The sequence below is a fragment of the Penaeus monodon genome, unplaced genomic scaffold (genome assembly GCF_015228065.2).
Source record: "Penaeus monodon isolate SGIC_2016 unplaced genomic scaffold, NSTDA_Pmon_1 PmonScaffold_4262, whole genome shotgun sequence".
Lineage (NCBI taxonomy): Eukaryota > Metazoa > Arthropoda > Malacostraca > Decapoda > Penaeidae > Penaeus > Penaeus monodon.
This window is the reverse complement of record NW_023659069.1, coordinates 2,501-17,500: the sequence shown is the minus strand read 5'-3', so window position 1 is coordinate 17,500 and position 15,000 is coordinate 2,501. Positions and strand designations below refer to the sequence as shown.

Genomic DNA, 15,000 nt, shown 5'->3' with positions numbered 1-15,000 from the left:
ATCCATTTTAACCCTTACTAAGATGACAATGTTCCGCATTACGTAAATTAATAAAGACAAAAATATATGCCATATTACACTATCCATTTCTCACTCCATATGCATATATAAAAAAAATACTTGCAAAGTACCCTAATCATATCTTTACAAATGTTTACAAATGCATAATATACAAAGATGCAACTCTGATAAGAATATCTCAACAGAAATTTCTTAACTTCGCGGGAACGAATTGATAAACTTGCGACTCCTCTCTTCTTTACATGTTATACTAGTCGTTCTTACATCCCAAAAGGTATCTTCAGAATAAAAATACAATTCAGTGAAGGATCATGAAACTCTTGTTGTATGCCAACATGCTTTTAATTGACTTTCAAGAACACAAACACGCGTCCTAAACAGGTGATAACACAAGTAGATAAAAATAACAGGCTTATATTTTTTGTGTAAATGTAAATGCGATAACTAACACTACCACGTTTGAAATTGGCAGCTTATACAACAGGTTAATCATAATATAACAGGTGCAACCTATAAGAATAACAACAGAAATTTCTTAACTTCGCGGGGACGATGATAAGCTATCTTACATCCCAAAGGCATCTTTCTAATAAAAATACAATTCACTCAAAAGGATCATAAACTCTTGTTGTACTCAATGTCTTTATTATGCTTTCCCAAACACACATCCTAACAGGTGATAATACAATAAAATAACAAATAACAAGCTTAAATTTCTGTTGTACATTTAAATGCGATAACCACTATCTCATACCTTTGAAAATTTCAGGCTTATACAACATTTTTTAACCTAACAGGTTGAAAAGTCACCGGTTTTATTCTATTTTATAGAGCATTAATAGGGTTTCAACGCATCTGCCCGAGACCAAAGACGTGTTTCCCCCATCCTATTTTCCGTCTGACAGTTAATTATCTACCAACTATGACCCACCTGTCCCCACGTGCTTAACCGTTATGTTTTGCTAATTACCTCAAGGTGGCAATGCGGTATATTTTCCCTAAATGTTTCCCGCCTCAGCTCTCAATTTTTGTACAATCTACAATGCAAAAGCTAGAAATATGTTCAGCTTTCCCCTATGTTATTAACTCTGTGCACACCAACTACAGTGCATTCTCTTCGATATAAAAAGACATCGGTAACACCATCGGTAGGATCCTCTGTTTATGATGTATAAGAAAAAGATGAATTAGAACAGAATTGGAACTAGCTTTTTTAGTAACTTTACTCCCCTCCACAAAATTGTCTATGGGCCTCCCTACATTATATACGAAGAAAAGGAACTATGCAATGGTAAACACTAATGTTGGCTACTATAGTTTTTTCATTCATCTAGCAAATATGCTGTTTTGTCCTCCTACAAAACGGGAAAAATATTGTAAGAGACCACAAATAACCTTGCCGACGGAAATAATCCAACTAAACTTTTACTTCTCGATTCCCTGCCATGGTCTTTTGTGAAAAACATCTTTTGATGCCTGCTCGTAATAGATTATATATTGATATCTTTCTCCATGACAAAGCTAGTAACAGACTGAGAGTTTTACCAATAATTTCACTTTTTTATAACAATGTGTAGGGATATAAGAAGTAATGCTTAACCATATTTATTCAATCACAAGATACACACACAAAAACATTCAAGTACAAATATATACGAGGTTAAATATTAATGATCATTTTCAGATGTTTCGGCCGCTTCGACACCCTTTCATCTTCCCATAGGGACCGCATCCGCGCTCTCACGTGTAATTTCACCCTCTTCTTCATCACCGCCACCATTCATAATCATCATCATCATCATCATCCTCATCTTCATGTCGCATGCGTTGTTTTCGTTTCTTCTCATGCCTCGGCCAAAAGGAGAGGGCTTGCACACAGTAGTGAGACAATTATCTTTCAACGGCATACACCGTGCGTTGCAACCCTGTAAAAGCGTAATGTATGCGTGGCTCCACTGCCGCCTCTACTTCCAGGAAATAAATTTCGCGGGACATCCAACTTCTGAGCTCATTAAATAATGAATTGGGCATTCGTCCCCATATTCCTCATCCGATCTCTAAACCATCGGCGGGGGGGGGGGAGCTAAGCCATTAACATAATCTTATCCGTGCTGGTCTTAATTGTTTTCATGGCTATTTCATTGTGCTCAAGGGGTTTACCCGGCCAAAAGTAGGCGAAGGAGGGTAGATAATTCAGGTCCTCCATTCCCCTCTGTTCACAACTAACGACTCCAGTAGCAACTCCGATCAGCTGTATTGCTCTTGTGGTGGTATACATCCGTCTTTCGGCTCTGTAATAAGCAGCGTATTCATATTTTCTTCCAACACACCAGACGTGGCATAAGCAGTCGTCCGCTGGCATTAGCGATGACACATACAGCGGTATCTCCATAACTCGTGTTGGAGAATGCTTCCTTCTCTTATCACGAGCGGGTATAAATAATCAGGCAGATAATTCTCGCGAGGTGACATCGCTGGGGTAGACAGCGGCGCAGCTGTAGAAGCTTCCGATAACACTCGTTCATCCTCTACATTAATCCTCTGTCTGTACCACCTGATCGATTCAGAAGCAGCAGCACAGGCGGAGCTCCCGCCCAAAGACATTTCCTGAGCCATCTTCTTTGCACAATCGGGGGCTGTGATATAACACTTCTCTCGCTCACAACCTCGCTTTATACCGCGAGACCGATGTCACTCATTCATGCTTGTCAACACTCCGCCCACCTTTGCGCGTTATAATCATCTGCGCAGCTTTGTACACAATCGATAACCCAAGTCAAAAGCTATAGCCTGCTGATTGTATAAACTGCTCAGCTTCCGATATTTTGAAATCGCGCAAATTGCTTCTTCCTGGGAGTGTGTTTTTAAACCCTCAATAGCATCATCAACTTCTTGTAGAAAGGTTTGATCAGAGTGGTTGGCAAGAAAAGCTCGGTATGTCTCCCACAGTGACACAATAATATCGTGTTTGTACTGAGCTCGGTAAAATTTTATCATCTCTCTCCGAAGCTCACCAGCAAGCACACTAGATGATGCGTTATTCTCTTCGTCATCACTGGTGTTGGATGCACCGCTGATGCTGTTGTTGCTGCTGCTGCCTCGAGAAGACGCAGCGTTGAAGAGTTTGTTTTCACTCATGTTTATGCTGCTGTTGCTTCTTCGCACACGCGCTCTTGATTACACGATCGCCGTTTTTATTCTCTCCCGAGAGCATTAATAAGGGTTCCAACGCATCTTTCTTTGCACGCTTGTAAGGACGGCTATAGGTTTCCCTTTAACATTCCCGCCTGCCTTATGAACACCTGTGAGATACCGTTTAGCCGCGGAATTGCGTATGTAATCATATGGTACAGGAGCAAAATTATGTAATATTTTCAAAAGCTCCTTTTCTTTAATAGAAAACGAGGATGAGGACGCGAAATACTTGATAACATCGAGTATATTCAATCCTGGCACAGGAGATTGTATCTGACCTAATTCATCCCATCGTATTAAAGACTGTTGACGGTAAAATTCCAAGAGAGATTTGGCGTACTCCTGTTGAGATGCTTTGAAAAAAATGCCCACCAAGTGTTCTAACGACGGGTTAACCGATGTATTTCGGTTGTTGGGTGAGGTTGTTTTCCCAAGCTTTTCTAGAGCTATGGAGGGAAGAGATATGTTCATCCCCGCATTAGGCTGACACCCGCTATCGCACTGGCCCACATTTTTGTTTTTTTTCTTGTGAGGAACACAACGCGAGATAATTAACGATCTTCCGCCCGCGCGTCGATTTCCTGCGCCGCGTGCGCCGCGCCCGCCGCAGCAGCCGCCGCCGCCGCGCCCTCTCTCGCACGCGCCGCCCGCGGGCCCCCCTCCGCTCATTACGGTATTTTCATTTAGTGTACTCACATCCGGGGGTGGTTCTAATATACTCTTGTCATTAATCTTGTTAGTATTATCATTACCATTTGCGGGGGGAGGGTCAGAGACCGCATGAACCAGATGTCGGTCAACCGTGGGTTTTGGAACGAGGCAATACTCTTTCATATTTCTTATCAAATTAGAGAGGTAAATGCATTTATAGCGAGCGGGAGTAAAATGGAGAGAATATTACCCCGGTACGAGATGAGAGAATTTTTTTCTTTTTTTTAAGAGATGTTTTCTTTCGAGACACTTCCTTAATTGCCTCTCGATGCCGCTTCAACCTCTTAATAATGCTCTTCTCCGTGGTTAAATTCTTTTTTAAGAAATTTGAAAAAACCTCTGCAATGCAATTAATCTGTTGTTTATCTAATTTTAATATAAAACCTGAACGGCGTTTTGGTTTTAGCGAACAAATGAACGATAACACATCAACAAAGCGAGGTGTGAGAGCTTGTTTTGTCATGGTGGGGGCTGCATGTCATCAATCGTAATATAAGAATTGAATTTATCAGGATAACCAACCCAGCGAACGAGGTATTCTCTCTGCTTTTTAGCTCTATTCCAGCGTGATGATAAGACCTTGTACGGGTAAAAACCAGGCAGAGATGTTGGTACGAGCTCCTCGCGGTAAAACAATCCCTGCACTTCTTCACCGCTCAGATCTTCCAGATAATACCCGTCTCTGTTCTGGCGTTTGTCAACCTGCCGAATTTTAAATATCTCCTCCGTATTTTGTATTTCATAACCCTTGCGAAATGCGTCGGTATGAGAACGCGCTGCGATGCGCACGGTGTCCCCTACCTTTATATTCTGATTGGTAGCAGCTGATCGACCTTTTTTTATAGGTGCATTCAATGAGCGGGCATACATAGCACGAAAGAGGTGATGCCACTGCGCCCGCGTGTAGTGTCGGTGAACATCCAGAGGTGTAGCGCCTTTCAAACCCGCGTGCGCGCGCTCATTATATGCCGACACAATGTCTGGGAGAACATCGATATACCTCAACGTATTTTTTAAGGTTAAATACTTATAAATGCGTTCCTTAAGGGTTCTGATGTGTCTCTCTGCAATACTCGCTTTTATTTCTTTCGAATGCGTTGTATACCATCGCATATTTCGTTCGCGCAGTAAGCCATTCACTGTATTATTTACAAACTCTCGCCCTGCGTCGGTAAAGAGGTGAGTTAAACCTTTAGCATCGCCGGTGTTTAAAATTGATCGCAGCGCTTGCGCAACCTCTGTCTTGTTTTTATTCTTTAACGGTCTTACTTGCATATAACGGCTAAACACATCTACGCATACAAGCAAATAGGATGTTTTACCGTTTTGTTTCGACAAGTTTCGCATGTCCGCTAGATCACACGTTAAGATTTTGCGGGGTCTAACAGCCATTATTTGACGGCGAGGGAATTTTTTGCGAGTATGTTTGTGAAGTGTATACACGCGTTGCGATGACAAAGCTCTTTTCACATCTGACTGTGTTATATTATCCCTGCCTAATCGCGCGCGTGCGGCTTTTAACAGCGTCTGTACACCACCCAGACCATAGGGTTTTGTATAATCCTCATACAAGTCCTTTAGAACTCGCATCATATTGCCGGTAATTACCACTGGTAGACAATCTGATATGGGAAATATTCGCAGAGGATATTACTGCGAAACTGTAGTTTATCAGGAGTTTCGCACCCGAGATCCACGAGTAAATAACCTCGAGATTTAGAGAGAACAACCTTTTTATACAACTCTAAAAACCTCTTGGCATCACTCTTGCCGTATATCTGTCTGCCTAAGCATTCAATTTGCCCGAGGTCTCTCTGCTTTAGCAAAATGAAATGAGAAGCGTTTAGTGAAATGTTGCGACTGTGCTTCCCATTCATAAACACATTTTGAACAAGCAGCACAACAGAGATGTTTTCGTGTCGCCCCTTTGTAAAAATATTACTTACAATGTCATTGCTAGCCGCTTCTATAAAGCAATCATCCAATATATATAATATTCGATCGCTCGGTTTCGTCTTGTGTTCGATAGGGTTTATAATGTCTTTATTAAGAAGAAGTTTACCGGATAAAGAGGTTTCCTTTTCCAACGGGTGGGATTCACTCCCGCATGCTACTATATAATCAAACTGATTGTGATACTGCACAACAATTTTTGTGGTGAGATATGTCTTTCCCGAATTGGTAACCCCTGCAATTATTATTCTTGCGGGGTGAGCAAAGAGATTGAGTAGGTTTTCCTTAAAACACGAGTACGATGTAGGGTGCGACATGGTGAAGGACACAAATAAAAATGACACTTAGATTTTAGACACAACCTCTTTTATTGGCTACTGTATACAAAGAAAATATGTACATATAATATTTACAAAAAAACTAATTACACAAAGTCATCGTCGTCACTATCTTCCAGCGCTTCCTCGATGATGAAGGGGTTGCCGGTTTGCGTTTTTCTGTGCTTTCGAGGTCTTGGATTACCAGATCGGGGTCGTTGACGTTGTTGTTGCAGATGAATGGTGTTGTCTCCTGTTGCATTGCTGTTGTTGTCGCTCGCACATAAAGGAGGAAAGTGAAGTTGGAGGAGATGTTCTCGTTTTCTCCATAAATGATTAAAATTTTCCTCCCTTGTCACCGCAGCCGCTATCGCCTCAGGCTCTTCCTCCTCCTCCTCCTCCTCCTCCCCCTCGCCGGTTGTCGCGCCGAGTTCGAATTCTCCCGCAGCTCTCTCCCCCTCCTCCTCCTCCTCCTCTGTATGCATTTACGTACCAACGCTTGTCATCATATAACGATAAACCACGCTTGTTGGTTTCCGTGGTTGTTATTTGACCTTTTACATTGGTAATACTCACCTGCTTAAAAAAGTGTACCTCTTTCTCAAAAAGAATACGACGGAAATTGTCGTGTTTCAGTTTTCTCTTCTCAGACCTGCCAATTCCCTTTACACCCGTAGATGATTGATCGTTGTTTAAAAGAAGGGAATAAGTCTTAGGTTTTAGACATATTGCCTCTTTTATGGGAATCTCCCCAGTCTCAGATTTTAATAACCCAAGCTTACCCTTGGTTGATGGATTGTACAGCGGATGGTCATGGCTAAAATTAGAAGTGTCTATCCACTCCTTTAAAGGAGATATCGAAAGTTCTTTTTCAATATCATCTGTCTCCACAGAGAGAATATAGCTATCGGTGTCGGAGTAGCAGAGCTTTACCCTGTCTCCGTAATGAGCTTTTAAGACTTTATAATAAAAGTTATAAAACTTGAATTTAGCCAATTCCAAGATGGTAAATCCAACGTACTGCGGGTATTCCATCTTAACGGAAGGAAGCCTTGAGATTGTTATTACCCGGTTGGGGGCAAGGGGTATGAGTCTTTTAAAGAGAGGACTTCGAATCTTTTTGAGAAATGAGGATGGTTTACACACGACGCTGGTACGTTCCAATCGTTTTAATGGGTTCATTAAACACCGTCCGAACACGCTGTTTGAGAGAGTTTTAAAACACATTTGCTGTGCTTTGTCTGCGGCTTCGCGACGCGCCTTAATATTCTCGTGAATAAAAGGCGATAAAAATTCTCGTTGGTTGAATTCATATACATCACACACTCGTTGCACCTCCACCCCCAAGTCAATTAGAAGCTGCAGATGTTTCAGAAGAATGAGGTAATCCTTCTGCGGAAGATGTGATGCAACTAGTTTTGTATTTTTAACTGGCAAGCGTCTGTTCTGCGATGCTAAGAGATGATTGTTATATGGGGATATGTCTTGGTGTCTTATGTTCATGTGGTGAATGAGGAGAGGCAGTTCGTCTGTCTTTCTTGCAACTTCAGGAGGTACTCTTATATCAACCACTATCCAATGCCCGATATCACCGTTTTCATCGTGATTAGATAAGCCCGCTGCAGTGAACTCTGCCTTTTCACGAGGCGATAATTTTCGTATGTTGCCAAATGGTAGTTTCTCGGACATTACACTGGCATATAGACTATTAAAGTCCAGATACAATATAAAGTTGCTTTTTTCCTTTAGAGGGTCATGATGTGGGTTGACGAGGGTGTTTTTTGCTACCGTAAAAGGGCGAACACATGTTGTCAGTCCTCCTCTCACCGAACGCTGAATTTTGTGCGCTAGTTCGGGGTCTGATATAAGCTCCAGGCTTGTTTTTGTCATCTTTAGGAATGCGTCATATGCATACCCTGGAAGACTAACATAATTTACCATGTCAAGACCATACTTTTCAGTGAGCATGGACCTCCATGCTGTGACCACATCGGCTAGCAAACCCACATCCACCCTCAAGTAGCACTCCATGTAATCACCCAGGGTGTGGCACCCTGCTGCATCCCAGACTTTGTGTGCGTGAGCATATTCCTCTTCTGTGATCGTCTCACCTGTGAGAGAACTATAAAAGTTTTCTATGGGAGGGAGACATGTGTCTTCGAGCTTTTTCAAATCGTCAAGGTATTCATAGGGGAATATGCCCTTCCCCGTTAAAAGCAATGACTGAGCTTCGTCCGGCAGATGACTTACGAGGTGTTTGGAGTAGCGGAGTGGGCGCTTACTCTCAATGTGTGTGCTGGCGAGGGAGTTTAGACCTGCGTTCATAAATGCCAAGCTGTCGAGGAACTTAAGGTTGTTTAATTCTACAGAGTGGTATCGAAGACCTTGTTTCGCAAGAATTTTGATTTCTGTGTTAGCTTGCATTTCTTTTCAAAATCAGGCCGAGATCGTATGAGTGATTTTATGAGCTAGGCATGGGATTGTTGTGGGTGGGTTTTCCCCGGGGGTTTTGGGCCTAGGTATTTTTCGGTTTTTTACTGGCGTTTGTCAACCTGTCGAATTTAAATATCTCTCACCGTATTTTGTACTTCATAACCCTTGCGAAATGCGACGGTATGAGAACGCGCTGCGATGCGCATTCTTCTTCGGTGTCCCATACCTTTATATTCTGATTGGTAAGCAGCTGAGCGACCTTTTTATAGGTGCATTCCAATGAGCGGGCATACATAGCACGAAAGAGTGATGCCACTGCGCCCGCGTGTAGTGTCGGTGAACATCCAGAGGTGTTAGCGCCTTTAACCGCGGCGCGCGCTCATATATGCGACACAATGTTCTGGGAGAACATCGATATACCTCCACGTAGTTTTTAAGGTTAAATACTTATAAATGCGTTCCTTAAGGGTTCTGATGGTCCTCTGCAATACTCGCTTTTATTTCTTTCGAATGCGTTGATACCAATCGCTAATTTCGTTCGGGCAGTAAGCCATCACTGTATATGTACAAAACTCTACCCTGCGTTCGGTAAAGGAGGTGAGTAAACCTTTAGCATCGCTGGTGTTTCAAAATTGATCGCAGCGCTTGCGCAAACCTCTGTCTTGTTTTTATTCTTTAACGGTCTACTTGCATATAACGGCTAAACACATCTAGCATACAAGACAAATAGGATGTTTTACGTTTTGTTTCGACAAGTTAGCATGTCCGTAGATCACACGTTAAGATTTTGCGGTCTAACAGCCATTATTTGGACGGCGAGGGAATTTTTTGCGAGTATGTTGGAAGGTATACACGCGTTGCGATGACAAAGCTTTTTTCACATCTGAGAGTGTTATATTATCCTGCCTAATCGCGCGCGGCGGCTTTTAACAGCGTCTGTACACCACCCAGACCATAGGGTTTTGTTATAATCTCATTACAAGTCCTTTTAGAACTCGATCAATTGCGTAAGTACCACTGGTAGACAATCTGATATGGGAAATATTCGCAGGGATATTACTGGCCCCCCCCCCCGAAACTGTAGTTTATCAGGAGTTTCGCACCCGAGATCACGAGTAAAATAACTCGAAGATTAGAGAGACCAACCTATTTATACAACTCCTAAAAACCTCTTGGCATCAATTTGGCCGTATATCTGTCTGCCTAAGCATTCAATTTGCCAGAGGTCTCTCTGCTTTAGCAAAATGAATGAGAAGCGTTTAGTGAAATGTGCGACTGTGCTTCTAATTAATAACACATTATTGAACAAGCAGCACAACAGCGATGTTTTCGTGTCAGACCTTTGTAAAAATATTTACTTACAAAGGTCATTGCTAGCGATTCTATAAAGCATCATCCAATATATATAATATTCGATCCGTCCCCCCCCCCCCCCCCCCTGTTTGTCTTTGTGTTCGATAAGGGTTATAATGTCTTACCTAAGAGGAAGTTTACCGGAATAAAGAGGTTTCCTTTCCAAAGGGTGGGATTCCACTCCCGGCATGCTACGATATAATCAAGATTGTGATACTCACAACAATTTTTGTGGTGAGATATGTTCTTTCCCGAATTGCGTAACCCCTGCAATTATTATTCTTGCGGGGTGAGCAAAAGAGATTGAGTAGGAGTTTCCTTAAAACACGAGTACGATGTAGGGTGCGGACATGGTGAAGGACACAAATAAAAAGACACTTAGATTTTAGACAACAACCCTCTTTTATTGGACACTGGATACAAAGAAAATATTGTACATATAAGATTTACAAAAAAATAATACACAAAGTTCATCGTCGTCACTATATTCAGCGCCTTCCTCGATGATGAAGGGGTTGCGGTTTGCGTTTTTCTGTGCTTTCGAGGTCTTAGGATTACCAGATCGGGGTGTTGACGTTGTTGTTGCAGATGAATGGTGTTGTCTCCTGTTGCATTGATGTTGTTGTCGCTTCGCACATTAAAGAGGAAAAGTGAAGTGGAGGAGATGTTCTCGTTTCTCCATAAATGATTAAAATTTTCCTCCTTGCAGCAGCTGCTATCGCCTCAGGCTTTCCTCCTCTCTCCTCCCCCCTCGCCGGTTGTCGCGCCGAGTTTCGAATCTCCCGCAGCTCTCTCCCCTCTCCTCCTCCTACTCTGTAGCATTTACTCCCAAACGCTTGTCATCATATACGATAAACCACGCTTGTTGGTTTTCCGTGGTTGTTATTTGACCTTTTAATTGGTAATACTCACCCTGCTTAAAAAAGTGTTACCATCTTTTCAAAAAAGAATACGACGGAAAAATTGTCGTGTTTCAGTTTTCTCTTCCAGACCTGTCCAATTCCCTTCACACCCGTAGATGATTGATCGTTGTTTAAAAGAGGGAATTAAGTCTTAGGTTTGACATATTGCCTCTTTATGGGAATCGCCTAGTCTCAGATTTTAATAACAAGCTTACCTTGGTTGAGGATGATACAGCGGATGGTAATGGCTAAAAAATTAGACGTGTCTATCCAACTCCTTTAAAGGAGATATCGAAAGTTCTTTTTCAATATCCTCTGTCTCCACAGAGAGGAATATAGCTATCGTGTCGGAGTAGCAGAGCTTACCCGTCTCCGTAATGAGCTTTTAAGACTTTATAATAAAAGTTATAAAACTTGAATTTAGCCAATTCCAAGATGGTAATCCAACGTACTGCGGGATTCATTTAACGGAAGGAAGCCTTGAGATTGTTATTACCGTTGGTGGAAAGGGGTATGAGTCTTTTAAAGAGAGGACTTCGAATCTTTTTGAGAACTTGAGGATGGTTTAACACGACGCTGGTACGTTCCAACGTTTTTAATGGGTTCATTAAACACCGTCCGACACGCGTTGAGAGAGTTTTAAAACACATTTGCGTGCTTTGTCTGCGGCTTCGCGACAGCGCCTTAATATTCTCGTGAATAAAAAGGCGATGAAAAATGCTCGTGGTTGAATTCATATAATCACACACTCGTTGCACCTCCACCCCAAGTCAATTAGAAGCTGCAGATGTTTCAGAAGAAATGAGATAATCCTCTGCGGAAGATGTGATGCAACTAGTTTTGTATTTAACTGGCAGCGTCTGTTCTGCGATGCTAAGAAGCTGATTGTTATAGGGGGAGATGTCTGGTGTAATTATGTTCATGTGGTGAATGAGGAGAGGCAGTTGTCTGTCTTCTTGCAACTTCAGGAGGTACTCTTATATCAACCACCTATCCAATGCCGATATAACCGCTTTCATCGTGATTAGATAAGCCCGCTGCAGTGAACTCAGCCTTTTCACGAGCGATATTTCGTATGTGCCAAATTGGTAGTTCTCGGGACATTACACTGGCATATAGACTATTAAAAGTGCCGGATACAATATAAAGTGCTTTTTTCCTTTAGAGGGGTCATGATGTGGGTTTGACGAGGTGTTTTTCGCTACCGTAAAGGGCGAACACATGTTGTCAGTCCTCCTCTCACCGAACGCTGAATTTTGTGCGCTAGTTCGGGTCTGATATAAGCTCCAGGCTGTTTTTGTCATCTTTAGGAATGCGTCATATGAATACCCTGGAAGACTCACATCATTTACCATGTCAAGACCATACTTTTCAGTGAGCAGACCCATGCTGTGACCACATCGGCTAGCAAACCCACATCCACCTCAAGTAGCACTCCATGTAATCAACCAGGGTGTGGCACCCTTGATGCATCCAGACTTTGTGTGCATGAGCATATCCTCTTCCGTGATCGTCTCACCTGTGAGAGAACATATAAAAGTTTTCTATAGGGAGGGCGGACATGTGTCTTCGAGTTTTTCAAATGTCAAGGTATTCATGGGGAATTGCCCATTCCCGTTAAAGCAATGACTGAGCTTCGTCCGGCCAGTCTGAATCACGAGGTGTTTGGAGTAGCGGAGTGGGCGCTTACTCTCAATGTGTGTGCTGGCGAGGAGTTAGACTGCGTTCATTAATGCAAGCTGTCGAGGAATTAAGGTTGTTTAATTCTACAGAAGTGGTATCGAAGACCTTGTTTCGCAAGAATTTTGATTTCTGTGTTACGCTTGCATTTCTTCAAAATCAGCGAGGTCGTATGAGGATTATGAGCTAGGAATGGGATTGTTGTGCGGTGATTTTTCATCTGGAGGTTGCAGCGAGCGCACATAGGATCGATGTAATTCAGGGAATTGTTGGTGTGATCGTGGGGTCTGTGCTTCTGGTGTTCCGCGGGAAATTTTGGTGGCATAGTTCACCCTTTTTTTTTCTGCTTCTTAAACACTTCTTTATCTTCATCGGACATGGGAGTTGCGTGGTAGGCATGTTTTTTTACAATGTCTCCCATTGTTGGATATTTTTCGACAAAGTGCGTGGCAGCGTCAGCTCCTTGATACAGGAAAACTGTCAACACTTCACCTTGTCTATCTATTATGATGTAAGCTATATGAACAGGCTTTATGTTGAGCCATACATCTTCCTCCTCCTTTCTCTTGTCCATGAAGGCTTCAAAGGCATAGATGCCGATGGTGACGGTCCAAATGTTTTCCCGTAATTTTGAGGCAAGTTCGCTCCCTGAGGTGGGTAATGTAATCTGTATCGGTAACTCACACCTCTCACGTGGGTTTCAGCTAATCTGATCGGGAAATGCGGTGAGGGACAAGTGCGGCAAAGGTTTGTGTGGGATCTCCCGCGTTTGTGCGAATGCATCTATAAAATCTATTAAAGTCGTAATCAGACAGGCGGTTCATCTTTCAGAAGAAGCAGGTGGAAGACGCCAACGCTTCTGTTGTTTCTCTTCCTTCTCACCTGTCCTATCGCGTATTATTTCCGCCTGAATATGGATGTTTTTCGGAGAGTTATATACATAGGATAGAGAGGTTATTGTCTCTTTCAATTCTTCCGAGAGTTTCCCAACTGGTGGAAGCTTTGACACATCGTATCGAATGTGTCGAGCACATGTTGCGCGGGGGTATTACACCGCTATGGTTAGAGATTGTCGGATTTACCTGCAGCTAGTAATTTTCCAGCGCGAGGATCGTATAACGCACGCGGTGTTTCCCTTGGGGTTGTAGATATATTACCTCCTCGAGCATCTGCAGGGTAAGCCACATATCGTCAATAGCTTGGGGAAGTAGAAGTGTGATATGTTATGTGGGAGCATTAATGTTTCCAGGTAAAGTGCGCTTCCTCGTCTGACAGCCACTCTTCGAGTTTAGCTTTGCCTCTCGGCCCACCGCATACAAATCTTTGGCATCGCTTCACTTGATATTGCATAGCTGCATAGTGTGAATATTTTTTCTAATATGTGTCACATACGGAGTGAGATCTGTCATGGAGGGGGGGGGGGGTAGGGGGGGGGTTTCCCCCCACAGGTGAATTCCGGTATAAGCTTTGTGGTTGGGGGAGACAAAACGATGTAGAGCGGTGAATTTGAAGAGTCTGTGAAAAAAAAAATACTATTCTTGATTTCTGCGTAAGTAATCAACGGTGACGGCTGGTCCTTGGACGGGAATATTAAAGTTCCACTGTTACGGATGCCCCTTGAAACATTTCTCTCCTAGATATATGTGCGGCGCCTCTGCGAAATCAAACATGCATCATATTCTCTTCACATGTACTTCACTGTCACTATCACGTTTTCCATTCACAAAACCAGGCGGTGGCTCTGGCGTAATAACCCTTGAAGGACGGGTTGAGGTAGACTATTCTAGACGGACCTGGTTGAGGCGAGATACGTGGGCGATGCAGGTTCCCCTGTTCCCTCGGAAGATTGCATATAAACACAGTTATTACGCAAGGACAGAACCTAGTTGTAAAACATTTACTTCTTAAAAACTATTTAAATATCTTAAGCAGCTACCTGGGTGGTCTGAAGGACGCTGGCGAAGTGGGGATGCTTTACACCTTTTGATGCCTTCCTGTCGCATGCTGTAAGTTAATAGAAGATGTGCGTATTCGTTTGCTGAAGTAGTGACGATGATGTATAGTGTACAATGGTGTATGTTTTTGGGCACCTCTTAATCATTTTCGCGAATAGATGGGGATGTGCGAATTTACTACCCCGAATGGCAAAGTGCGGTGGTGATGAAGATTGTAGAGGGCATGTGTTGGATTACACCTGAACACGGTAAACAAGGTGGTTCTCAGATAGCTTCTTCCCGCAGAGGATGAAAGTGGAAATCTGATTACAGCCATGTGACACATCATTGGTGAGGGGTGTACTGAGATTACCATTAAGAGTTCACCTCCTTTTTATCTGGTGAATGAATTTCACAGGGTTTCAGGTCGGGTGTATTTCTTTTTGCTATCTTCAATGTCTTCTATGAAATTATTTCGTTAAAATACACAAAAGGTGAATA

General features: G+C 42.7%; 2 protein-coding genes across 2 annotated transcripts; both read right to left on the bottom strand.

The window, feature by feature from the left end:
- Positions 1-4,386: 4,386 nt before the first annotated feature.
- Positions 4,387-5,520, bottom strand: LOC119570885. The gene is made up of 2 exons (XM_037918445.1): positions 5,472-5,520; positions 4,387-4,907 (listed from the first exon to the last, which is right to left on the bottom strand). The coding sequence occupies exons 1-2, from the start codon at positions 5,518-5,520 to the stop codon at positions 4,387-4,389; spliced, it is 570 nt and encodes a 189-aa protein (XP_037774373.1).
- Positions 5,521-6,304: 784 nt separating this feature from the next.
- On the bottom strand, positions 6,305-8,621 carry LOC119570884. The gene is made up of 2 exons (XM_037918444.1): positions 6,691-8,621; positions 6,305-6,473 (listed from the first exon to the last, which is right to left on the bottom strand). The coding sequence occupies exons 1-2, from the start codon at positions 8,619-8,621 to the stop codon at positions 6,305-6,307; spliced, it is 2,100 nt and encodes a 699-aa protein (XP_037774372.1).
- Between the last annotated feature and the right edge of the window lie 6,379 nt (positions 8,622-15,000).

Excerpts from the sequence above, each read along its gene's own strand:
- LOC119570885 (XM_037918445.1), bottom strand. The coding sequence starts at position 5,520 with ATGATGCGAGTTCTAAAGGACTTGTATGAGGATTATACAAAACCCTAT. Across the intron at positions 4,908-5,471 it reads GGATTATACAAAACCCTATG|ACATTGTGTCGGCATATAAT; the intron begins GTCTGGGTGGTG and ends ATGTTCTCCCAG.
- LOC119570884 (XM_037918444.1), bottom strand. The coding sequence starts at position 8,621 with ATGCAAGCTAACACAGAAATCAAAATTCTTGCGAAACAAGGTCTTCGA. Across the intron at positions 6,474-6,690 it reads TTATATGATGACAAGCGTTG|CGACAACAACAGCAATGCAA; the intron begins GTACGTAAATGC and ends TTTATGTGCGAG.